Here is a 26,109-nt window from a genome sequence, read left to right as displayed (position 1 = left end):
CTAGCACCCTTTACATGGTGGTCCCTTCTCTATCTGAGCTGCCTTTTACCCCAGCATTCGAGGCCGACTTCAAAAATGACCCACTGAGTTTTTTTTATTTCATCTACTGACTCCTTTGTGATATTTCTGCTTGTGGCCTTTTTATTTCTGCTCTCATTTCTTCCTGTATTTTCTTGGCTGTCCGTTCCATTTTTTCTTTCATGTCCTCCTTTAATTTGCTGGATGCGTGTTCCACCGTTTCTTTGAGTTCATTGATCATCTTCAACATTTCATCTCTGAATTCTTTGTCAGAGAGATCGTATTTGTGGATAACCCCTGTTGAGGCTTCTGGACTCTTTTCTTCCTCGTCATGGTAGGGATTTGTGCTGTTTCTTCATGTTGTTGTGGTGGTATGGAGGTGGGACCTTCCAGTTCACTATATCAGTATTCCTCTTTTGTTTCGAGAAAGGATTCTGGAAGAGCTTGGTTGATGGTGGTCGCTTTTTTGCGCCTCTGCAGGGTCCGGAGGTCTTTTTTAAAATTTTTAATTGAATACATAGATCTGTGGGGGTCCTGTCCTGTCCAGCAGGGAGGATCCTTCGTGGGGCTGAGGAGGGGACTCAGCCAAATGAACAGACATAGAGCAAGAAGGAGGAAGAGAGAGAGAGAGAGTTTATTCTACTGGCAGTTACAGTACTTATACCTCTCTGCTGGGAGGAGGTGATATGGTATGCATGCCTGGACCCCCATACAAACAGTAGTAATATGCAGATCAGGCATAGGCTTCGCTAGTGAGAAACAAATGGTGATAAGATCAGTAAGATCAGTAGTGGCAACCTTGTTACAGGGAATTTAAGTAGGCCTCTGTTTAATCAGAAGAGCCAGGCTCTGTAAAGTGGCTCCCTACATAGATCCTTACAAAGCTGTTAATAATTGGATTTCTCATAGTATTCCAACACCCATCCCTCCACCAGTGTACATTTTCCAGCTCCAGTGTCCCCAGCTCCAGTCTCTCCCATCATCCTCAACCCCTCCCTGGCTGCCTCTATGGCAGACGCTTTTCTTCTCTGTCTCTGTCTGTCTTTCTGTCTGTCTGTCTGTGTCTTTCTCTCTCTCTCTCTCTCTCTCTCTCTCTATCTCTCTCTCTCTCTCTCTCCCCTTTTTTCCTTTCCTTTGGGGCATTGTGGTTTGCAATATTGATACTGAAAAGTTAGAGTGAGATCATTCTTATTCCTTTCTTTCTGACTACTTCGCTCAGCATGTTATCCTCCAGGTCCATCAATGTTGCTCCTAATTGCATGATTTTATTGTTTCTTAGAGCTGCATAGAATTCCTTTCTGTATATACCACAGCTTCTTGATCTGGTGCTCTGCAGTTTGACATCTGGGTTGTTTCTATACCTTGGCTATTGTGCTGAGTGGCAATGAGCAGAGCTGTACATATATCTCAACTAGCCTTAAATCCCAATGATTTTCCTTCACTTGCCTCTTGATGTGTCAAACACCTGTATTAGCTCTTCTCACAAGAATATAACAACTCTGTTTTTGTGTGACTGCTTTCTCAGAGTGGCACAGGCATGTGATAGTGAGGGAGAAGTGGATGGGGTTGAGGCAGAGGTGATCCATGGGCTGTGACTGTCTTCACTGGCCTTGGAGAAGAGCATTTAGTCTGGGGTGCACATCAGAGGGGTGTGTGGGGAGAAGTCTGGATTGGTGAGGCTGGGAGGACCCCAGAAAGTGGCTGGGAGAATATAACAACTCATGTCATACACAAAATACGAGTCATTCGAAAGCAGTGCTGCTCTCTGTGTGAGAACATTTTTGTACCAAGGAGGTAACTTTCTCTAAACCTACATCTTAGCTTCTTTGTCCACCACACAGCAGCACTTCCCTCTCCCAAAACAGTTGCATCATTCCTATTCTGCCAGCCTAGTTACCTAGGTTGTGCATCAGATTCCTGGTTTATCCTATTCTGCTACCTCTCCAAAGGAATCTGTTTTTGATTTGTATGTGTTCATTTGTGATTTTCAGTAGTGCTCCAGTGAGCAGAGCTCAAAAGAATTCGTGAAATAGAAAGAGGATGCTAAATGAGTGAAAACTGTATAAGGATCAGTAAAAGGGACCTGGAGTGTCTTGAGGCTCAAGTGTTGATAGTGGAACTGGAAAATATGATTGGGGGGCTGGAGTGATAGCACAGCGGGGAGGGCATTTGCCTTGCATGAGACCGATCTGGGTTCGATTCCCAGCATCCCATATGGTCCCCCGAGCACTGCCAGGAGTAATACCTGAGTGCGTGAGTCAGGAGTAACCTCTGAGCATCACTGGGTGTGACCCTAAAAGCAAAAAAAAAAAAAAAAGGATTGGGATTTTATTAGCCTCACTCCTGTGGGATGATACTCAGGACAGTAGAAGGTTAATTTCTTATTCAATCTGTTTTCTCAAATATAGTAAGAATCCCTCAGCTTTTATTATGTTTATTAATGTATTATTTTAGGCTCCTTAAAATTGGGACTGCTCCTTCTGCTCCACTTAATGTTCCAGTCCCAGGTAAGATTATACTTAAATCCATTGATCACAATAAGAGAAACCAAGAACCTTGTGGCAGGTTACAGGTTAATCTCATTCTTCTTTGAATTTTTTTTTAACTTTAAAAAATTTTTTTAAGTCTCAGTCACATAATGATTGAACCCCCATCCCTTCACTAGTGCACATGTTCCACCACCAAGAACCCCAAAATAACCTCCTCCCACCCAGCCCCCACCTAAGTAGCTAATGATCTTCACTTTATTCTCTCTATACTTTGAATACATTCAATATTTCAATAGAGAACTCACTATTGTTGTTTGAAATTTTCCCCCAACAATCAGGCCTGCTGAAAAGGCATCAATTTAATAATTTCTTTTCATTGCTGAGAATGAAGACTCTACGAGCTTTTCATTTTGGATTTTGGATTTCTGATATTTCAGCTCAGTTCACAGTCTAGATGCATTTCTGTAAGAAGCCACTCTGGATGCCAGAATGGGTTAGAAGACCTCTCGGATCATAGTCTTTAGGAGCAGAAGGTCCGTTTTCGTGCGTGCAGCAGCTCCGGATCTTATCTGGGCTGAGGGCGTGCCGGTAACTCCCCTTCCCCTGATCGCCTATGAGCCACAACACTGCAAAATTCATACCTCTGGGTTGGGAGTCTTAGAAGGTGACTCTCGCCATGTGGATGTTGCCACCGCCCCCATTTTCCACGGAGAAAAACAGGGTGGAGAGGAAAAACCCCTCCCCGGGCGGCACGGAGTTGTAGCACAGCTCACAGTCTAGATGTATTACTGTAAGAAGCCGCTCTGGGTGCCAAAATGGGTTAGAAGACCTCTTGGATCATAGTCTTTAGGAGCAGAGGATCCGTTTTGCTCCCGCCGCAGCTCCAGATCTTATCTGGGCCAAGGGCGTGTCTTCTTTGAATTTTAATGCCAAGTTTCAATTGTGGTGCCTCAATCCTTGCAAACAGTTTGAGTCCCCAGAGTGAATATAACTGGTAGGGAATTTTCATCTAACTTTGCAGAAAAATGCGGGTTACTTATTGCCCTCCCACTTAGTATGGGGTAGAATTTACTCCAGTTTATTCTTATAAGGAGTGTTTCTGAGTGAGGTGCTTAGGGGCCAGTCCTGGTGGTACTCAGGGGACCCCTTATGCAAAGCATCTTTTCTAGCCTTTTGAGCCATCTCCTCACCTATTTTAGATGGCTTTATTTCACTCCAGGTTAAAAAAAAATCAACAGAATATTCGAACATCCTGTTACAATCTTCTTTTATTTGGACACTAATAGAGAAATTTCTCCCCCATTCATATAGATACAAATGTATATCAAAAGCTAAGATAACATGATATCCCCCCAGAAATAACTTTTAACAACTTAACATGCTTACATGCCGGTCACACTTGCCCTTCAGAATAATAACCACACAGTCTGCTAAACTCATCTGCTTTCTCAGACAAAAGTTTCCAAGAGGGTCGTGTGACTCTGTAAATAGTGTCAGAAAAATCTATGGACAATGCAATGCTATCTCTATAATGCTATCTCTGTAATGCTTTATTAGTGCTTCCTGTGGATTGACTTCAAAATTGTGCATGGATACTGCTGTACCCTAGGAAATAGGAGAGTATGGTCAGAATTTAGGTGGTACCTTCACTGTCTGGCTTTGATTCAAAATCATTTCCTATCCAGGCTTTGTGTGTTGTATCTGTGTTAGGAGAATGCTAATCTTCTGTTTTGTTTATACAATTTTATATCTCACTTACACACATTTCTGATTTCACATGTTTGCCTAATTGTTTATTAGTGTGTACCAGTTTAACAAGAAATTTGACATCAGATGGCAGAAGAGATTCAATCATTGTGAAGCTCAATCATCTCTGTCTTCTTTGAAAGTGCCAAAAGGGTGCTTTTACTCCAGCCGAACCCGGGGGTTTTGGGTAAAGTCACTCACCTTGATTAAACCATCTGGACCAATTCTGTTTAAGAAAAAAACATGTGGCATTAGGTCATCTACAATCAGCCTTAGAAATGAGCAACCCTCTCATCCCACATCACTGCTTTGTCACTGGCCACTCCTCCTGGACTCTGACTCAGGATTGTTGCCACTTATGTCTCTGCCTCGGCCTCTGCCTCCTCGTCCTCTTCTGCTGGGGAGGCCTTACTAGCCTGAACCCAACCCCACACGTCTGATTCCATAAGGTTCAGGGAGCAACTCTAGACGTTGAATTTCTCACATGCTCCTCAGTGATGCAACTGAAGTGGGTGTTGGCATGCTACAAATCTCTCTTTTATCCACCAGATCCCCCTTCTCTCTCCAATTTCTTTACCTTTATTTTTCAGACCCCTATTGCTTCTTGTGCTTTATAGTATTGCTCTGTACCCAGAAAGTATAATTGAGCAACTTCCTATAACGTAGCCTTTCAGATTACTCATCCTTTTATCCTTTCCTCTCTAATTGGTTTGAGTTGACTTACACTTCTTGTTCAATGTAATTCAGCATTCGGCTGACATGTGAGGCAGAGATCTCCCCATCCACTTCTGCAATGTATGTGTAGAGAAACTGAAAAGTGCTAAAAGGAATCCGTGGAGGTCCACAATCACGGTCAGATGATAAAACTTCACACACTATCTTGAGAGTTTTTGCAATGGTCTATAAAAGCCATAAGATTAAATGAGTAGAAGGTCACTATTCCAAACTAGAGTCCAAAAATTGGTATAGAGGCTAGGACAAAAAAAAAACACCACCAAACTATTGCTCTCATAAAGTGAATTGGGAATGATGTAATATTTATGTCCTTTCTTTGTTGGAGGTATAGTGTCTCGAGGAATTGGGTTGTAACCTAATGAATACTTTAAGATATTTATTGGTTTAATCAGAATAACTTCACTAAAGAAAATTTGAGGGCCGGAGCAATAGCACAGCGGGTAGGGCATTTGCCTTGCACGTGGCCGACCCAGGTTCAATTCCCAGCATCCCATATGGTTCCCTGAGCACCGCCAGGGGTAATTCCTGAGTGCAGAGCCAAGAGTAACCCCTATGCATCGCCGGGTGTGATCCAAAAGGCAAAAAAAAATTGATATTATATTATATAAATTAGAATCATACTTTATTTTCAATTGCTCCCCAATCTTATCTCTAGCTATGTTATATAATCCAGCAATACAGTCAGATAAATGCCAGTGTAAAGGAGAAGGGAAGTAAAGTGATGTCCTGGGATAAGAGTTCCAGGTGCATGAAAGTGATGCTGAGCATCAAGATAAATCCACTTTCTCTAACACCTGCAATCCCATCAGAGCAGAACCACCTAGCTCTTTACATGCCACAGCACTAACCTTGTTGCTTGAGGAAATCAGCAGGTGAGAGAGCAGGTATTTCCATAGCGGGGCTTCTAGAGAAGCAATTAGTCTTTATAACAAAACTTGATCATTAAAGGATCGTATTCAAAACAGAGGTTTCACTTACCTGTGTCTTAAGGGAAAAGCCCTACTCTGGATAAATTTCAAACATCAAAAGTTATGAAATGGTGGGATGAAAGAATGACTAAAAGAAAGGATTATTTAACTGTGAATTAGAAAAGGCAGGTCAGTAGATATATACAGATACATGCATTACACACACACACACACACACACACACACACGCACACACACACACAAAGTGGTTTACTGAAACATGGTGTGCAGATTATCTTTCCACTTTCTCAGGGATCAGTGAAAATTAGTCCTGAGTGGTGAGGTGCTGACTGAATTAGTAACTGCTCTAGTTCCCTAATTGGCCTGCATTGTTTTTCCTTTGCAACTGATATTTGCAATTCTGCTTCCTTCCTCTCTCTGAATATAACAGAATTATAGATGGTGTTTCTTTAACTTTGTGGTGTGTTACAAGGAAATTAAGTCTGAATGTCAGAAAGTGTGTAGGGAAAATAAATAAACTTGGTCCATTTTCCTGAATTGACAGTCTTACCTAATGGCAAGTCATGCTTACATGACTTGCATTCATTTATTTTAATTTCAACTGATTTAATACTTAAATTTTTGCTTCTTGTATAAATATTGTTGTGTTAATAAGCAAAACTTCCAATGGACATACATCTTAAATAGCTCAGGGACTAGAACATTGGTCTTGTAAAATGCTTGACCGTACAAGGTAGAGGAAATTTGGGGGTTGCAGCAGGCCACCTTCATTTACTCTTTCCTGCTTCTGGGAGTCATTTCTTGGAGACTAATGTGGAGCCTGTATGAGGCATGAGCTGGAACCTTCCCTACAAGGGAAGTAGGCTGGAGGGGGGCTGGGCAAAAGGTAGTCAGTGAGATGGGAGATAAGGTAGCAGAGATGAAGTTAACAAGACAGTAATTTCGGACAGATGTGTAAGCATATATGCCCTTAATGCCATAATTTCCATCAATAGCACATTGTCTCTGCTTCTCTTAAAAATCATTCAGCTATTCCCCTTTGTCTTTGTTCTCTTGTCCTCCTCTTGCAGTCTCCTACAAATTGAGCTGCTATTGAGGTTGGAGCGATAGTACAGTGGGTAGGGCGTTTGCCTTGCACACGGCTGACCCGGGTTCAAATCCCAGCATCCCATATAGTCCCCTGAGCACCGCCAGGAGTAATTCCTAAATGCCAGGTGTGACCCAAAAATAAATTGAGCTGCTATTATAGGCTGAATTGTGTCAAAATACTTAAGTTGAAACCTTAACCTGTAGTAGCTCATAAAAGACTCTCTTTGGAAACAGAGCCTTTAAAAGTAAAATCAAAGTCATTATAGAGGTTCCTAATCCAACAGGACCTGTGTCCTTGTAAGAGGAAGGACAAACAGGAAAGACTGACAGAGGGGGAGGGGGGAAAGAGAGGGAGAGATAGAAGATAAGAGGGAGAAAGAAGCTCATGAGAGCATGGGGGCAGACATGCATTGAAGGACAATCAATGGACAACCAAAGCCATTTATTAGAAAAGGGGAGAGAGCAAAGATGCTTGAACTCAGACTTCTAGCTTCCACTTGAAAATAAAGATGTTCAAGCCACCTAGTCTGAGTACTGTAGTCATCAGGGTCATCCTAACAAACTAATATAAGTGGTTTCAACTCCAAGCATCATCTTTCATTGATTATACAAATAATAAACCTTCACATTTTATTTATTTACTTACTTATTTATTTATTTATGTATTTATTTACTTTTTGCTTTTTGGGTCACATCTGGCGATGCACAGGGGTTACTCCTGGCTCTGCACTCAGAATTACCCCTGGCGGTGTTCCGGGGACCATATGGGATGCTGGGAATCGAACCTGGGTCGGCCGCATGCAAGGCAAACCCACTGTGCTATCTCTCCAGCCCCCAATCTTCACATTTTATTTTCTTCACTTTAAATATATTTAAGTATTTTAAATAAAATATATTTTAAGTATAATAAATGGAACACTGAATAAAGAACTCTATAGACTAAAGCTTTTTGCTTGACTTCAAAACAAAAGTCCTTCATTCCATTCTTTCCATACTTCCTCCCCTTTCTCTCATTCCCCACACCCAACTGCTCTCAGGGCTTACTCCTGACTCTGTGCTCAGGGATCATTCCTGGTGGGGATCAGAAGAAAATATGTGGTGTTAGGGATATCAAAATATTTGGTGCTAGGGTTCTGCAGCATGCAAGCTCCAGAATACTTGGAGAGCAAAATTGGAGACAGCACCAGCTGCCGAATGGGCCCTCCATTCTGAAGTCTTGGCCTTAGTAGATGACGCCAAACCTCAGCAAACAGATAGACAACGATTGGGTGAAGATGTGCAGTGCCCTGTTCACCCTCCCCATGGTCCCCATAACTACTCCTTCTCTACAGAACCTCTTTTCTCTTCCCTGTAGGACACTGAGCTCCCGAAACAGGCCCCTCTGAAAACAAAACTCCTCAGGGAGAGTCCAAGTTTCAGGAGTAAAATATCTAAATTTTTTTTGTTGCATTAGATTGTTCTGGTCATATACACTTCAAAGGAACACACTTCAAGCATTTTACGAGCCTAATTTAAAAATACTCAGAGGCGAAAGACTCAGAGAATGAATTATTGGCTATAGAGATATGTGACTCCTTCAAGTGAACACAATGACATGATTTGAACTAATAGGTGTCAGTGGTCTAGGGGAAGAAGGCTGAGAGAAAGGTGAATCCAGGTCTGCATGTCTCTGAATAACATTAGATCTCTGAATAACATTAATCCAGGTCTCTGAATAACATTAGAGAGCCACAGAGCTCAGGATTAAAGCACCTACTGCCAAACATTCCTGCCTGGATTCCTCTATAAGGAAAGATCTGGACTTCTAAGATGTCATGAAGATCTCAATAAGTTGGCAGAGGAAGGAGGAAATTCGTGGACCTGCCTCTAAGGCTCTATGGATTAATGCTGATGCAAAGCCTCTCCCAGAAGGTGACACTCTGATTCCTGCGCACTTAAATTCAGTGTAACACAAAACAAGGGGGTGTTACCTCCTGGATTCACAGAGCCCCTTATTCACACCTCTAAGTATTCTTTGTTTTGGGGGTCGTACTTGGCAGTGCTTGGAGGACCAAGCAGTATGGGGATGGAATCCAGGGCTCTCATATGCAATGCATGTGCTCAGCACTTTGCACCATCTCCCTGGCCTCTAGAAACTAACAAAAGAAAGTTGAGGATCAAAGTCAAGCAGACATCCTGGACCATCTCAGAATCAGAGCAACCCTATGTTATCTAGAGCCAGAATTGATTGTGTCTCAGTGGAAAAAAGAGGCGAGAGAGTATTACAGGATGTTAGAGACAAAAGAACTTCACAGAACATCTTATTTATCCATCATCTTCATTTTTGAATGGAGGTACACAGCTCCAGGTAGAAACTAACTTCTGGTTTTTCTATCACAAGCTGGAAGCAGCCAGATTAAAGTGAACTAGTAATTGCACCGTCGGGTAAGCAGAGGAAGGGCTGAGATTTGTCTTTCAATGTCATTTCCAGTTACTGTGACTAAGTGGACTGGGGAGGACTAATATCTCTCTCAAGGTGGAGACTGGCTGGGGAGTAGATTACCAAGTCAGAGAACAGTCAAGGACAACCTGGTAGTTTCTAGCTCAGCACCGGTGAAAAGGGAGGTGAACCAATGGGAACCACAGTTCTGTGAGAGACAATAAACTGCAAGCAGCTAGCGACCTTGCGGACGAGTATTTCATGGAGATCAGAGACAGCAAGGAGGATTCAAGGGATGTGGAAAAACTTCACTTGACTGCCCTGACATCCTAGAGTTGCCACTGGACACTCAGCTGCCAGTGAAGAGAAGGGCAAAGAGGAGCAATTTGAGCAACAGGGAGATTTCTCTTATAGGTGTTTCCATTTTGTCTCAGACTGTAATTCTTAGATTGGATTTTATGTATTTCTTTTCTTACTCTAACCTTTGTGAGCAAGATTAAGAAGATCAGAATAAACTACAGATATAATATAGTAGTAGCAGCAGCAGTAGTAGTAGTGTGTGTGTATGTGTGTGTGTGTGTGTGTACGCACATGGGTGTGTATGTCTCTGATGTGATGTGAATGAATGTGTAACACTATGAGACTTTAATAAAATACATAAAACCTACACACACACACAAATAAGCCAGTAGAGAAAGTGACTAGGCTGGAGCCATAGCACAGGGGGCAGGGTGTTTGCCTTGTACGCGGCTGACCCGGGTTCAATTCCTCTGCCCCACTCGGAGAGCCCGGCAAGCTACCCAGGGCGTATTCAATATGCCAAAAACAGTAACAAGTCTCACAATGGAGATGTTACTGGTGCCCGCTTGAGCAAATCAATGAGCAACTGGATGACAGTGACAGTGACATAAAACCTAAAAAGTCCTGGGTCAAAGAGCTAATACAGGAGGTAAGACACTTGCCTTGCATATGGTCACAATGATTATGACCTCAGCTTATTCCCCAGCACTACATAGGGTCCCTCGACCATCACCAGGAGTGTTTCCTAAGCACAAAGCCAGAATAAACCCTGGTACTGCTGGGTACAGATCAAACCATGCCCCTCAAAAAAAAAAAAAACAACAAAAAACCTGAATCCTTAGGGCTGTTTCCACAGAAATGTGATACTGATAATTAATTATCAGTAAATAACACATCTTCATGCTGCATTTTCCTCTCCTCTTTAGAAAAAAAGGAATTCATTATATATATTATACATATGTTTCTTATAAAGCACATGCACACAAAAAAAAAAAACCAGGAGTTATCTCTCCTTTCTTCTCTAACAAATTACAATGAAAGTTACAGAGAAAACTCATAGGAAGAATTAGGCTGTAATATTTTTTTTGTATTTTTTGCAGAAACAAAGTCAAATGTGCAGATTTAAGGCATATTTAGGAAGAAAGAACAAGATCGTGTTCAGATATGCTAAATTATTCAAACTACCTTTTCAGACTATTTGGTTTTGGCAGAAGCAATACTTTTCACATTAACTTGCAAATATTTTAGGGATTAAAAAAGTCTGATTCATTTTAAGTTATTATAACCATGTTTAACAAGTGTTTCCACATATAGGATGATACCAAAGCATATATATATATATATATATATACATTTATAAGCTGGTTACAGTATCATTTTCTTTAAAACAGGAAAATAGCTTTCTAACTGTAAATGAGGTCAAATTTGAAAACTTCATGAATTTGTATGAACATCCGGCATTAATGGTGACATCATGGCTGTATGTCTAGAGACAGTTTCATCTCCTCACTTTCTCTCATTTCTAATTTTTATAGAACTATGCTTATCATAGAAATTCTCTATAAGGTTGCACCTCTTTGAGGAGTCTCATGTATCTCCTAGGAGTATCTTCTAAGAGCCTAGAACCCAATATAAGTAAATCTTACCCTGCAGCTGGGTCACAGTTTATCTCTCAGAATAGGAAGGGAGGGAATGAAGTGCACTGGAACTATTTGTGTGCAATGATTTGAAATTCACCTAAAAGCCCCTTTTAGTCAACCAGGAGAGAGCTCCAGGGCCAGGTTAAAATTTTCCTGAATCTCTCTTCTAGTCAGTCACTCCTCTGGCAGATGAGCAGAGAAATTGATCTCAGTTCAGAAAGTATGAGAGTTCTCACTATGAGAACATGACTCATCATTAGCTAGAGAGTCAGCGGACTGTGGGTACAGATGCATTGCTCTTCCAGAGAAAGATTTCCCTATAACAAGCATCAGACAGTAAAGCTAACTTACAACTCCGAGAGAGCTGCAAGCAAGGGCTAAAAACTTGAGCCACTCTATTTCCTCCGTGAATCGGCCCACATTCATCACGCTATTAAACAGATCTGTTGGGAGACTCAGCACCTTCCACATCTGGGCCAGCTCATCTGCATGGACGATCAATCGGCCACCAACCTGTGGGTCAAAGGAAGACATAAGGCCTGAGTATGAGGTAAGAACAATAGATTGTTCAGGAAACCCAGCTTAGGCAGGACCCCTAATCTCCCAGCACACTGCAAAAGTTCAGGGAAGGACTCTGCCAGGCAGTTCTTTTAGCAAGGGCAGAGAAATTTTCAGCCTAGAACAGAGCAATGCCTGAGATAATTGAATCATATTTAACTTCGAAGTCAGAATTGTAGGGAAAAGTAAACATGAATCTTTCATCATTTATTTTTTCTGATGCTTTCATATTATTCTATTTTATTTTTAGGCTGTCCCTTTCTATAAGGCCCCTAATACCACTAGTTAGTGATGAAACTAGATTTCATCTTTTGCTTCTAGTATCCTTTGAGTTCTTTACACAAAGACCTTACCCTGCATCCCTTAGGCCTTCTCAGGAATATCATGGGGCTTGATGGCCTGGAATGTTTCATGTTGCTTGGCCCCAGGCACTTCAGGTTCCTGCCATGTCCACTGCATAAGTGTATGAGAGAAGGAAGCGAATGAAAGGCCAGCTGTTGGCCAACAATGCACTATGGTACAGATGCCCAGTGAAGCACTCCCTGACCCTGACTATAGCAAAAGGCTCAGTATCTGTGATGCAGGCACTGATTCAGTCCGTCTTCATTCAACCCAAACCCCTTATCTTGTATCCTAAAACCAGGTACGATGGTGAAAAACCTTATTTACAGGGAATTTGCCAATCTACAAACTTCCTCATGTCAGTCTCACCTTTCATTCAGTCTTTGAGCAGATCTCAGGATGATGTAATCGTGGGGTCAGGGTTTTCCCTAAGATCTATTCTCTGTCTACAGCTGGGATAACTGGGAAGCCATAACATGTTATCCTTCCAACTGTGATGAGCATTATAGTATGGTATTGATTAGTTAGAGAGACATGGTCAAGGGATGTGGGTCTGTATTTTCTGGAGAGAATGAATTAGTATTGTCATGAGCCTCTAGACATTCAGCCAACTTCTGGGAATCCTGGGATCATTCCACTGCCAACTCAACTTAGAGTCGATTTCAATAGCATTCTTAGTCCCCCCCCCCCCCCAGATCTACTTTCAAGGCAGAGATGGATTAGTGAATTTTAAGATGATACTGATTTTATGCAGCCTGCTGACTGGCAACAGAATTGCAGGTTTTTGTCTGGAACCACCCAGCCCTCCTCCCTTTGTCCCCTGCTCATGCCCCGACTCCACATGGTCTGCGGTCCTTACCCGAGAGTGCAGGATCTTTAGCAGCTCAGGTGTAAGCTCTGCCCAGTTCGAAAAAGGGGCTCGCTCAGCCCGCTCTCTCACTGGAGGGCTCTCTCCACGGGCCATGGCCCCAAAATATCTGTAAGGAAAAAAATAAAGGGTAAGAAAAGGATGCTATACTCCAATGCCTCTGGCTGCTTAAGGAATTCCCCCCTCACTCCCCACCTTTTTGAGGAAAAGGGATGGAGGAAAGAACAATTAAGTGACTTCCATGTGCCAGGCACAGTTTTTATTTCATTTATGTATAAGAAAACCCAGACTGTGTTACTTCCCACTTAAGGCACAGGAATGCTTAGGAAATAAAAAAGATTCTTTCCTCTTTTAGGATGTGGAACAACCAATAAAAGTTTGGTATAAAATTCTATAAAACACATTTGGTCTTGGTTTGTTATTTACATGCTATGTACATACAGCACAGATAAACACAGACATTCTCATGATGCCTATTATATATGTTTATGTATAATATATACATATATATGGAAAGAAATAAAAGGAAAGAAAACTAAATTGTTTTTGTCATTATTTTATGGAAGATGAATCCTAGAACCTAAAGTATTTTTTTCAGGCATAAAAGCTATTGACATAAAGTCTGTCACTGAGAAGTGAGATGAGATATATAACTTCAAAAAAGAGCAATTGAAAGAACCAAAGTAACTTATAGAATAGGGGCGATGAAAGGACTCCAAGGGTGAGCCAGGAAGGGTTTGGCTGGAGGCACTGTGGCTTGGAGCTTCAGGGAAAAGAAAGAAATGGCTGAAAGGGCTCTAAGAGAGGTGAAGGTGAGAAGACAAGGCAAAAAAGAGTTTGGGGTATGCGATGCAGCACTCTCCTATCTATCTTCCCTAAAAATTTTAATAAAATCTATTTTACCATTAGTGCTTTGTGGAGTGGACTTGTAACCAAGACCCACATCAGAACTGGCAGATGCACAGAGACTGCCTCTAGCAGTTTAACAAGCAGTTTAAACAAGCAGTTAAAATGTGCCATTCATGCAGCGAAATGGAAAGATTTGTCTGCAACAGAAGCTTTGTCATTGATTGTCCATGCATCAAAAATTACTGTCTCTCTTTTCTATCACTTTCTCCAGAACCAGGTAATAAGCAAAAAATTAAGGGAGGATTTTATCAACCCTACACAAGTCATACAATGATGGGAGTCCCATTGCCTGTTTTAAGACACAGAGCTGTGAGAGCTAAAGCAATACCCGCCAGCCATCCCTTCCCTTCAAGGTCCTCAGCAAGGTGAGTAAGAGAGAGGCAAGGCCACTTTGGACAGTACGTATGAGCACACTCCATAGATATAGTCTGATATTGGGAGGGGGAGGGTTCAAGATGATAACATGATGGAGTGTGACCTCAGGCTATGGATCTAGACTTAGATGACATCATGGGATAGACACAAGGCACAAGTGGCTGTCCAGAGTAACTCTCAGTTTGGCTGAGGACATAGCTCAGTGGTACAGTACATGCCTTGTGTATAGCGGGCCTTGGTTCATTTCCCAGCACAAGAAGAAAAGAAGGAGGCAATCACACCCACAGACTGCCTCACAGACAATCTCATTAATGGCCAAGACCCAGAGACTATAAACTAAAGCTCCCAGAAGAGAACAACACAGAATGTCCTGGACATGATATTCGATCTGTAACAAGCAATACAAAACAAATCGTCTAACATTGCCTTTGGGGCAGTTTTGAGTAATGGTGGGACTCCTGTTGAAAAATTAAATGTAACCTAAGTAGAGAAAGAGTATGGGGGAAATTGTCACATAGACAGGGGAAGGGTTAGAATGGGAAGGGGGTGGAATACTGGAGATTTTGGTAGTGGCAAATGTGCACTGGTGAAGGGATGGGTGTTTGATGATTGTATAAACAAAGTTCAAACATGAAAGCTTTGTAACTGTATCTCATCTTGAATAGATAAAAAGAGAGGAAATAATAATAAAACAATAAAATAAATTTAACATTCTGAATTAAAAAAGTAATGTGGAGTTCATGACCAATTCAATCAGCTTAATCAATAGATGAATAAACAGCAGTACTACATTATATATAAAAAAGAAAGAAACAAGGAAAGCAAGCAAGCAAGTAGTAGGGAAGAAGGAAAGAAAGGAAGGAGAAGGGAAGGAAAGGAAAGAATACAGAGGGAAGAGAAATAAAGAAGAAAGAAAGAAAGAAAGAAAGAAAGAAAGAAGAAAGAAAGAAAGAAAGAAAGAAAGAGAAGAAGGAAGGAAGGAAGGAAGGAAGGAAGGAAAGGAGGGAGGGAGGGTGGGATGGAGGGAAGAAAGAAGGAAGGAAGGAGGAAAGAAAGAAAGGGAGAGAGGGTGTGGGAGAGGGAAGAGAGGGAGGAGAGGGAGGTGAAGAAAAAGAGACAGAGAGCGAGAACAAAGAGAGAGGAAGAGAAAAGAGGGAGGGAGAGAGGGAAGAAAGATAACAAAGGAAGAAAGGAGGGAAGGAAGGAAATAAGGGAGGTAAGGATTGAGGGAGGGAGGGAGGGAGGGAGGGAAGAAAGGAGGAAAGAAAAAGGAAAGAGTGGGCGCTGGAGCGATAGCACAGCAGGTAGGGTGTTTGCCTTGCACACGGCCGGCCCGGGTTTGAATCCCAGCATCCCATATGGTCCCCTGAGCACCGCCAGGGGTGGTTCCTGAGTGCACAGCCAGGAGTAACCCCTGTGATTTGCCAGGTGTGACCCAAAAAGAAAAAAAAAAAAAAAAAAAAAAAAAAAAAAAAAAAAAAAAAAGGAAAAAGTGAGCAACAATGTTTTTAGTGGTGGTATAGCTAGAGGACTGGCATATGCAGAAAGCTAGTGTGTGGACTGAGTCACCCACAGGCTATTTCTGCAGAGCACAATTCCCAGGCTAGTCACATATTGCAAATTTGGGTTATCACACACGCAGGGGCTTTATTCTCTGGGAAGGCATATGTAGGGACATTCTTGCTTATGGTGCATTAGACATATATTTTGTCTTGGAATTTTGTGGAATTTTATCCTCTAAAATAGTGCAGGTCTGTAAAGTCATATAAAACCTTCCATTAAGTGCTTCTCAGGTGAGGACTGGATGAAGCACACTCTGAGGCCAAGCTCTCCTTTTCTAGTGTTGTTAAAGGACAAACTGATTCTTCACGGATATTTAAAGTTTATAGCCCGAGGTGCAATACAGAAGCGAGCAGGCAACAACAGAGGAATGTTTTCTCCCATGAATGTCAGGGACAAACCAAGAAATGACATTTTACTTGCAATAAAATTACAGCACAAGAACAATAACATGAGGTCTTTAACTTTAGAGCATACAACACTGTTTGAGTATGCCTAAGAAATTGTCTTCTGCAATCTTAGGGGTAATAAAGACTCTTTAGAACAAGGAAACGAAACAGGGCTCATTACCAGTAGAGCTTCCCCGTTAGGTCAGGTCCACGGAGGAGCACACGCAGCGCGTTTATCAGAGCTTTCACGGAGGCTGGCAGGGGCTGCTCTAGCTTCTCCTTTGGTGCCTTTGAGACCCCTCAGAGGCACCTACTCTAGCCTCTCTGCAGACTCCCTCCCCCTGAGCACTGCTATGCCCTGACACCCCCTCCCACCCACCATGTACAGACTGCAAATGACCTGGGCGGTCTAGTTACCTCCCACTGCCCACCTCCTGCCCCAGGCCCCCAGTTTCCTGGACATTTGTCTAAGAAACCATGTCAAGGCTGAGAGGCTTTCTTTGTTCCCATTCCAGGGCGGTAGCTACTGCTGGTGAGGGGTTTGGCTGGGCGGCCTGACTCTTCCTGGAAGAGGGCGCTTGGTCTCCGCGTGGCCTCTGCTGCCGCCCTGCCTCTGGTCCAGCTCCCCGTGTCCCCCCGCCCTGCTGCTGGTCCAGCTCCCGTATCCTCCTGCCCTGCTGCTGGCCCAGCTCCCGTGTCCTTTAGAACGCAGTCTGCGCTATGCCCACGTCTCCAGGTGGAGGGAAGAACCACATGACTCTAAGGAACGCAGAAGAACAGCATCACCACCCTCCTGGCGTGGCGCGAGGCGGGCATCCTCAGAAGGGTACCCCAGGCGCCGTCGTCCTCCCCGGCGCGAGGCCGCCACCTCGTGGCGTGCCAGGAGAGCGGCCTCGGGTCACCCTGGGGAAAGGTGACCCAGCCTGGGGTGCGGGGTGTGGGGGTGGGATTCCCGAGCCCTGCATCCCGCAGCTGCAGGGCCGCGGGTCTTGTGCGAGCGCCGAGGAGGGCGGTCCTCCTCCAGCTCTTGCTGTTTCAGGGACACTGTGACGTCTGGCCGGTCCGGCCCGCTTAGGCGGACATGCCACTCCTCAACTAATCTGATGGATTTCTGGGTGGTGGATTCTAAAGCTCCACGCCACGGAAGCCTGACGGTCCGGCGGGATGCTGAGTCCTGGCCGCCAGGCTGCAGCCGGGGCAATCTCCCCGCGGTCCCCAAGGCCGTCCCTCCGCGCTCGCCCGCCTGCACGTACTCTGCAGCCCACTGGATGAGGTCCTGGGGCTGGGTCCGAATGGCAGCTTTGGTGAACTGCTTCAGCAATTCCGGCAGCTCCGGGGGAATGCACACTTGCTTCTCTGTCTGAGGCATTGATTTGTTGATCTGTTGGCTGGGGTGGGGGCGGGAAATAAAAAGGAAATGTTTGAATCATAAGACGGCAGGAATCCTGAGCAGAGATCAGTCTCTGGCATTCCGATTACGAAGGAGTCCCCAGGCCACAGACAGCGCGACACGCAATCTGATCTTACATAACCCCGAAGTTAGCTAGTCACCCCTGCTTTGGATTGATGTAAATAACTGCTCTTTACATTAAAAGCACACAAGCCATGCTCACTGGAAAAAAATAAGAGCCAAAAAGTGTACTCAAAAAACTTAATCTAGTGATGTCGTTCCAACGGATTAAATTATTCTTACAGAATTTTCTCAAATTTTAATGTTTCCACTTACTTGTGATAGAGTGAGTAATAAGACACGGGAATGGTAGAAATCAGTGGTGGCAAACCCTTGACTCCGGATTGTAGAAATGAGAATACCAAGGAAGGAGAAGTGGAAGGGAGGGATGAGAAGGTGAACGGGCAATAAAATAGGGCAGAGGTCAAGGGTCTTGGATGTTCATTAGTTTAGGAATGAGGCATCCATGTAGAATGAAGTTATAAAAGTTAATATTATTGTAAACATGTGAACCAAATTATAATAGAAAGGATGTGGGGTAGGGAGAAGGAGGGAACCTCAGGTCACTGGTGGAGAGACACCGACACTGGTGTGGATTTGGAGCAAGAACTTTGAATTCCTGAAACTCTGCTATTAAACGCTTTGCAAATCAAAAAAGGAAAAAGTCAATCATCAGGAAAAGTAATAAAAGATGTCTAGAACTTATATACTTGTTCAGATAAACACAAATAATTTTAATATAAGTTCATAACATCTTTATAAAATCTCTTTCATATTCATAGGTAATCAGAATTCAATTAAAAAGAATACATATAAAATAAGTGGTATCACATAGAATAGCTTATTTACTCAATATATACATAAAATAAGAGGTATCACATAGAATAGCTTATTTACTCAATATATATATAAAATAGGTGGTATTACATAGAATAGTTTATTATGAGGATCCCAAACATCCTCATAATTTACATCCTCTGACCAGATAAAGATTTAAGATAATCTAATAGAATCATCTGTTATTTGACACTAGGCTACTTCCAAAATAAAATTAATAATGGTCATTAAATTGTCATTTAATGAACATCACTAATCTGCATGTACTCATGTATTATAATTAAAAAATAGTAAGGTATGTTCATTCAAATTGTTCAAGGACAAACTGATACAAACCATAAAAATCCATAGATGACATACAAGTCAATGTATGGACAGATTAACGTTTTTTTGTCTGTTTTTAGTTGAGAGACTAGATATTCTGAAAAGCCCTCTTAAAAACACTTGATGTAAAAAACACAATATAAGACTAGTACCCAAGGTCTGTAGAAACAAGGGCCAGGAGAACTGGTCCACCGCTGGAAGCTTGCCACAAGTGGTGGTGGTGGTGGGGACAGCCAGTTAGGATAGAGAAGGTACCACTAGATATGATATAAGACAATGATAGTCGGACAAGAACTGAGACCTGAAAGTAGATAAAGAGACAAATGATAGCCTTTCAGTACCTGTACCGCAAACCATAGTACCAAAAGGAGAGGAGGGGAGGGAGAAGTGGGGGGTGAAGACAGACAGACAGACAGACAGACAGACAGACAAGTGCCTGCTATAGAAGCAGGCTGGGTTGGTGGTTGTGAGGGATACTTGGGACATTGGTGCTGGAAAAAAGTACACTGGTTGAAGAATGGGTGTTGAAACATTGTAATGACTGAAACCCAAGGGAAGAATAACTTTGTAACTTTGTAACTATCTCACTGATTGAATTAAAACAACAACAACAAAACCTCCAGATGTCTGATGTTTTCCCTTACTGGCAGAAATCAGTCTGGAGACCAGAATCAGTTTCCTTTGCTCACTTGAGAGAAATAGTCTTCTGGGTGTGTAGAAACTAGCATTGAGTTTTAAATTTAAAACCAGCAGCCTTGTTGGAAAATACCAAGCTACTTTGGAAAACAAAGTGTTCCCAAATTGTGGTACTCCATTTTTTTTAAATTAAAAAAAAAGTAGAATCACCATGAGATACACAGATATGAAGTTGCTCATGATGGAGTTTCGGTTGAACACCGGTCTCTTCACCAGTGTATGTTTCCTGTCACCAATGTCCTCCAAGTTCCATTGCCCCCCCAACCTGTCTCAATGGCAGACCTCTCTCTCTCTCTCTCTCTAAGTCTCTCCCCGCCCCCCCCTTTCAGGCGCTGTGATTTGCAATACTGTTACTTGAAAGGATATCATGTGTATCAGTTTCCCATGGTTCAGCACTCAGTTCTTGTCCAGAGTAATCATTTCCAATTGTCATTGTCATGGTGATCCCTTCTCTGTCATAACTGAACTCTCTCCCACACCCCCACTTCTGGCAAGATTCCTACCATGGACCAGTCCTCCTGGTCCTCATTTCTATTGTCTTTGGGTATTACTCTCATATAATTTTTTTTATATTATGCAAACTCATTCATTCAGCATGACACTCTCCATGTCCTTCCATGTATAGGCAAATTTCATGACTCCATGTTTTTTCTAACAGCTACATAGTAATTCCACCGTGTAGCACTGTGTAGATGTACCACTGCTTCTTTTTTTTTAAAATAGTTTATTTTTAATTAGTAAATCAATGTGGGGGTACAGTTACAGATTTATACATTTTTGTGCTCATGTTTCCCCCATACAGAGTTCGATAACCCATCCCTTCACCAGTGCCCATTCCCCACCACCAGTAAACCCAGGGTCCCTCCCACCCTCCCCAGTCCCGTCTCCCCCCACCCCAAACTGCCACTATGGCAGGGTATTCCCTTTAGTTCTCTCTCTCTGATTAGGTGTTGTGGTTTGTAATAAAGGTGTTGAGCGGCCATTGTGTTCAGTCTCTAGTCTACATTCGGCACACGTCACCCTTCCCCCGCATGACCTCCGACCACATTTTACTTGGTGCTCCCTTCTCTGAGTTGCCCAGAATGAGAGATCAGCCTCCAAGCCATGGAGTCAACCTCCTAGTACTTATTTCTACTATTCTTGGGTATTAGCCTCCTAGTCTATTATTCTATATTCCACAGATGAGTGCAATCTTTCTATGTCTGTCTCTCTCTGACTCATTTCACTTAGCATGATACTTTCCATGTTGATCCACTTATATGTAAACTTCATGACCTCATTTTTTCTAACAGCTGCATAGTATTCCATTGTATAGATGTACCAAAGTTTCTTCAACCAGTCATCTGTTCTAGGGCACTCGGGTTTTTTCCAGATTCTGGCTATTGTAAACAGTGCTGCGATGAACATGTAAGTGCAGATGTCACTTCGACTATACTTTTTGGCTTTTCTGGGATATATTCCCAGCAGTGGTATTGCTGGGTCAAATGGGAGCTCAACCTCTAGTTTTTTGAGAATCGTCCATATTGTTTTCCAAAAGGGCTGAACTAGCAGGCATTCCCACCAGCAGTGTAGAAGGGTCCCTTTCTCCCCACATCCTCTCCAACAGCGGTTGCTTTTGTTCTTTTGGATGTGTGCTAGTCTCTGTGGGGTGAGGTGGTATCTCATGGTCGTTTTGATCTGCATCTCTCTGATGATTAGTGATGCAGAGCACTTTTTCATATGCCTTTTGGCCATTCGTATCTCTTCCTTGGAAAAGTTTGTTCATTTCTTCGCCCCATTTTTTGATGGGGTTGGATGTTTTCTTCTTGTAGAGTTCAACCAGTGGTTTATATACCATTGATATCAACCCCTTATCTGATGGGTATTGTGTAAATATCCTTTCCCATTCTGTAGATAGTCTTTGTATTTTGGTCACTGTATCTTTTGCGGTGCAGAAGCTTTATCTACTCATCTGTTCTCAGGCAATTGGCTGAGAACATTCCACATTCTTGCTATTGTGAACAGTGGTGCAATCAATCTATAGGAGCACGAATGACTTCTGCATTGTGTTTTTGGGTTCCTGGGGTGTATTCCAAGGATCAGTATTGCTGGGTCATATGGAAGCTCAATTTCTAGGGTTTTATTTGGTGGAGGGGGGGAATGGGAATGTCTATATTATATTCCAGAAAGGCTGCACGAATTGGTATTCCCACCAGTAGTGAATTAGATAGTCCTTTTCTCTCTGCATCCACTCCAGCACTTTTTAATGTGTGCCAGTCTCTGTGACATGAGATGATATTGCATTGTTGTTTTGATATCCATCTCCCTGATGATTAGTGATGAAAACATTTTCATGTGCCTTTTAGCCATTTGTATTTCTTCTTTGAGGAAATTTCTGTTCATCTATTTCCCCCAATTTTCAATGGGGGTTGCATGTGCTTTTTCTTGTAAAGTTCTACCAGTGGCTTACATATCTTGGATAATAATCCCTTTCAGACGTTAGTATTGGGTAAATAATTATTCCCACTTTGTGGTCTGTATCCTGGTTATCATTTCCTTTGAGGTGCAGAAACTTTGTTTAATGTAGTCCCATTTATTTATGTTTGTTTTCAACTTGCTTGGCCAGTGATGTTTCATCCTTGAAGACACGCTTTGTTTCAATATCATGGGGAGTTTGGCCTACATTTTCCCATATGTACCGTATGGATGCAGGTGTGACATCAAGATCTTTAATCCATTTTGGTTTTATTTTTGTGCATGACATTAGAAAGAGGTGTGAGTCCCCCACCCCCACTTTTTTTTTGCTGATCAATTTCCCCAGCACTACTTGTTGAAGAATTGTGTTCCTTGATCCACTTCATATTTTTTTCTTTTTTATCAAAGATTAACTCATCATGTGCTTGACAGTGTTATTATTCCAGTATCATGCTATTTTAATTACTACCTCTTTGAAGTATAGTTTGAAGTTGGGGAAGGTGATGCCTCCCATCTTTTCCTCCAAGGATTGCTTTAGCTATTTGAATCGTTGATTGTTCCATATAAATTTCAGGGATGTTTGATCTATTTCTTTGAAAACTGGCATGGTATTCTTATAGGGTCTGCATTGAACCTGTACAATGCTTTGGAGAGTATTGCCATTTAGATATTAATCCTCCTAATCCATGAGCAGGCGATGCGTCTCTATTTCCTCATTTTCTCTTTTATTTCTTGAAATAGTATATTGTGGTTTCCTCTATATGTCTTTCATCTGTTTAATTAAGCTGAATTCAAGGTACTTGATTTTCTAATGCACAATTGTGAACAGGATTGTTTTTTTAAATATCTTTTTCTTTCATTATTCAAATTTCTTTCAATCATTAAGAAAGCCATAGACTTGCTTATTAATTTTCTAAGGTGCCCCGGTTTCAGGCCCCCAGGCTTCCCTGCTCGAAGTCCTAACTCGCGCCCTTCCCCAATCAGGTGCTTGGGATCGCTCAGCCCCGCCTATCCCACCAGGCCCTTAGGAGCTGTCCCCTGGGACTGCGCAGTGCCCCTGCAGCCCGCCCCACTTTCCAGACCTTGGCCAGGCTTCCCAAATAGGTTGTTTGGGGCGTGTCCACTAAGTCAGGGGCGTGGCCTCAAAAGAGGCATGGCCTCCAGTTGGGCAGGCGGCTGCAGTTATTTGCTCCCCTTCCCTGCTCTACAGATTTAGGTCACTATCTGTATAACCTATTTCTTTGAAGAACACCCTGGCCATCTTAATCACTATATGCCAATAGTCCATTAGCCTATTCTAATTTCACAAAAACTGTCGGTGAACACAAGAAGCTGCACAAGCCCTTCATAAAGAGACCATAGCCTCAAGTCTTCACTAGACGCCCCACATAGACCAGGAAAAGGGTCTGAGAGTAAGGAAATATTCTAGAAGAGGAAAAAGGCTATCGTTCGAAAGGCTTAGCTCATCTAAAATCCACTCTTGCAGCAAGAGGGAATAGGGATAGAGAACTGGAAGGTTCCACCTCTATAGTTCCATAACAATATGAAGAAGCAGCAAAAATCCCCACCATGAGGAGAAGATGAAGAAAAGATTCCCGAAGCCTCAACAGGGGTTAACCACAAATAGGACCTCTCAGATAAAGAATTCAGAGAGCAAACGTTCAAGATGGTCAACAAACTCAAAGCAACCATGGAACAGACATCGAATAAATTAAGGGAGGATATGAATGAAGCATTGAAACAGTCCACCAAAATAATATAGGGAGAAATTAGAGTAGAAATTTCAAAGCTACAAACAGAAGTGACACAAATAAAGGAATCAGTAGATAAAATAAAAAACTCAGTAGGTGCCCTCAAAAGTAGAATTGTTAAAACTGAAGACAGAATCAGTGAGCTTGAAGATGAGCTGCAGAAAGCTTATAGGCAACAACAAAAAATGGCAAAAGACCTCAAAATAGCTCTAGGGTGAATCAGAATCTTAGGGGATGACCTCAAGAGGAACAACATAAGAATCATTGGAGTACCAGAAGCACAGGGAACTAATTCCAATGCAAAAAACACAGTTAAATACACCATAGCTAAGAAATTCCCAGAGCTGGAGAATGCAGGCATCCAGATTCAAGGAGCCCAATGGGTGCCAGCAAAAAGGGATCCTAGGCCCCACTGGAGAAGCTCTCCCCTCGCCCCCTGCCCGCGGTCGGGGGCTCGGTCGGAAGCCCCCAGCCCCACCTGACAGCTCTCAGCCATCTCGCGAACCGTGCCTGAACGCTCCCTCTTCTCCAGGTTAGGGGAGAGTCCTCTTGTCAAGAGGCGTGGTCTCAAAAGTGGGCATGGCCTATTTCTGGAGCAGTCGCAGTTGTTTCTCCCATTCCATGCATGGTGCCTGGGTCACAATTGGTATCACCTATTCCTCTTAAGATACCCTGGTCATCTTAGTCACTATATGCTGATAGTTAATTAGCCTATCCCATCCTACTTTCAAAAACTCTATCAGTGAACACATCAAGCGCAACAAAAAGTCCATTTTAAAGACATCATAGTCCCACATCTTCAATTGAGGCCCCTCATTAGCTTAGGTAGTGCGCCTGACAGTAAAGCCCATAACAACATGAAGAAACAGAGAAAATCCCCACCACCAGGAGAAATGGAAAAGAGGATCTCAGAAACCCCAACAGGGACTTCCCATAAATACAATCTCCTCTCAGATAAAGAATTCAGAGAGGAAATCGTCAAGATGGTTCAGGAGCTCAAAGCAACTATGGAACAAATATCCAATAAATTAAGGGAGGATATGGATGCAGCGTTGGAAAGGTCCACTAAGATAATCCAGGAAGAAATGAGAGCAGAAATCTCAAAGCTACAAACAGGAGTCACACAATTAAAAGAATCGGTAGATCAAATAAAAAACTCAGTAAGAGCCCTCAATAATAGAATGGCTACAGCCGAAGACAGAATCAGTGAGCTTGAAGATGACTTGCAGAAAGCATATAGGCAATAACAAATAATGGCAAAAGATCTCAAAATGGCTCTAGAGCAAATTAGAGTCCTAGGGGATGACCACAAGAGAAGCAACATAAGAATCATTGGAGTGCCAGAACCACAGGGAACCAATCCCAATGAAAAAAACACAGTCAAAGACATCATTGCTAAGAAATTCCCAGAGCTAGAGAATGCTGGCATCCAGATCCAAGGAGTCCGAAGGGTGCCAGCTAAAAGGGACCCAAATAAAAAAATCTCCAAGGCATATCATAGTCAGAATGATGGATGCTATGGATAGAGACACAATACTCCAAGCAGCAAGATCAAAGAAGGAGATCATATACAAAGGAGCACCCCTTAGACTCACAACAGACCTATCAGAAGAAACCTTCCAAGACCGAAGACAATGGTGGGATATAGTGAAAAAACTTAATGAAATCAATGCCTCACCAAGAATACTTTACCCGGCTAAACTCTCAGTTAAACTTGAAAGAACCATACACTATTTCACGGAGAAACAACAGCTCAAGAACTTCATAGACTCAAAACCAAACCTAAAAGAAGCACTAAAGGGGCTGTTGTAAGCAAGAAGAACCCCTACAAGCACAACAAACCCTTACACAAAGATGGCGCAAAATCCCATAACAATAATCTCCCTTAATGTCAATGGTCTAAATTCACCAATGGAGAGACACAGACTGGCAAAATGGATTCAGAGACTCAACCCAATATTCTGCTGCTTGCAAGAAACACATCTGAATAGCCAGAACAAACACAGACTCAAAATCAAAGGATAGAAAACAATCCTGCAAGCAAACAGCTCCCTCAAAAAAGCAGGAGTGGCCATACTAGTATCCAACAACATAGATTTCAGGCTAAAAAAGATTAGAAGAGACAGCGAAGGTCATTTCCTATTCATCCAGGGATATGTACAACAGGAAGAAATCACACTATTAAACGTATACGCACCTAATGAACGACTAGCTAAATACTTACAAGAACT

At 42.5% G+C, this 26,109-nt stretch overlaps 1 protein-coding gene across 2 annotated transcripts; it reads right to left on the bottom strand.

Moving 5' to 3' along the window:
• Positions 1-3,779: 3,779 nt before the first annotated feature.
• Positions 3,780-17,750, bottom strand: LOC101550671 (ropporin-1). 2 transcript variants are annotated; one of them, XM_004606664.2, is made up of 5 exons: positions 17,620-17,750; positions 13,125-13,242; positions 11,717-11,878; positions 4,978-5,153; positions 3,780-4,479 (listed from the first exon to the last, which is right to left on the bottom strand). In XM_004606664.2, exons 1-5 carry the CDS (start codon positions 17,733-17,735, stop codon positions 4,413-4,415), a joined length of 639 nt encoding a protein of 212 aa, XP_004606721.1. In that variant the 5' UTR covers positions 17,736-17,750; the 3' UTR covers positions 3,780-4,412. The 2 variants fall into 2 exon arrangements, with proteins under 2 accessions (XP_004606721.1, XP_054984765.1); XM_055128790.1 differs by lacking the exon at positions 17,620-17,750 and adding an exon at positions 16,548-16,666.
• Between the last annotated feature and the right edge of the window lie 8,359 nt (positions 17,751-26,109).

Source organism: Sorex araneus, chromosome 2 (genome assembly GCF_027595985.1).
Source record: "Sorex araneus isolate mSorAra2 chromosome 2, mSorAra2.pri, whole genome shotgun sequence".
Classification (NCBI taxonomy): Eukaryota; Metazoa; Chordata; class Mammalia; order Eulipotyphla; family Soricidae; genus Sorex; species Sorex araneus.
The sequence above is the reverse complement of the archived record's forward strand: the minus strand, read 5'-3'. Positions and strand labels throughout refer to the sequence as shown.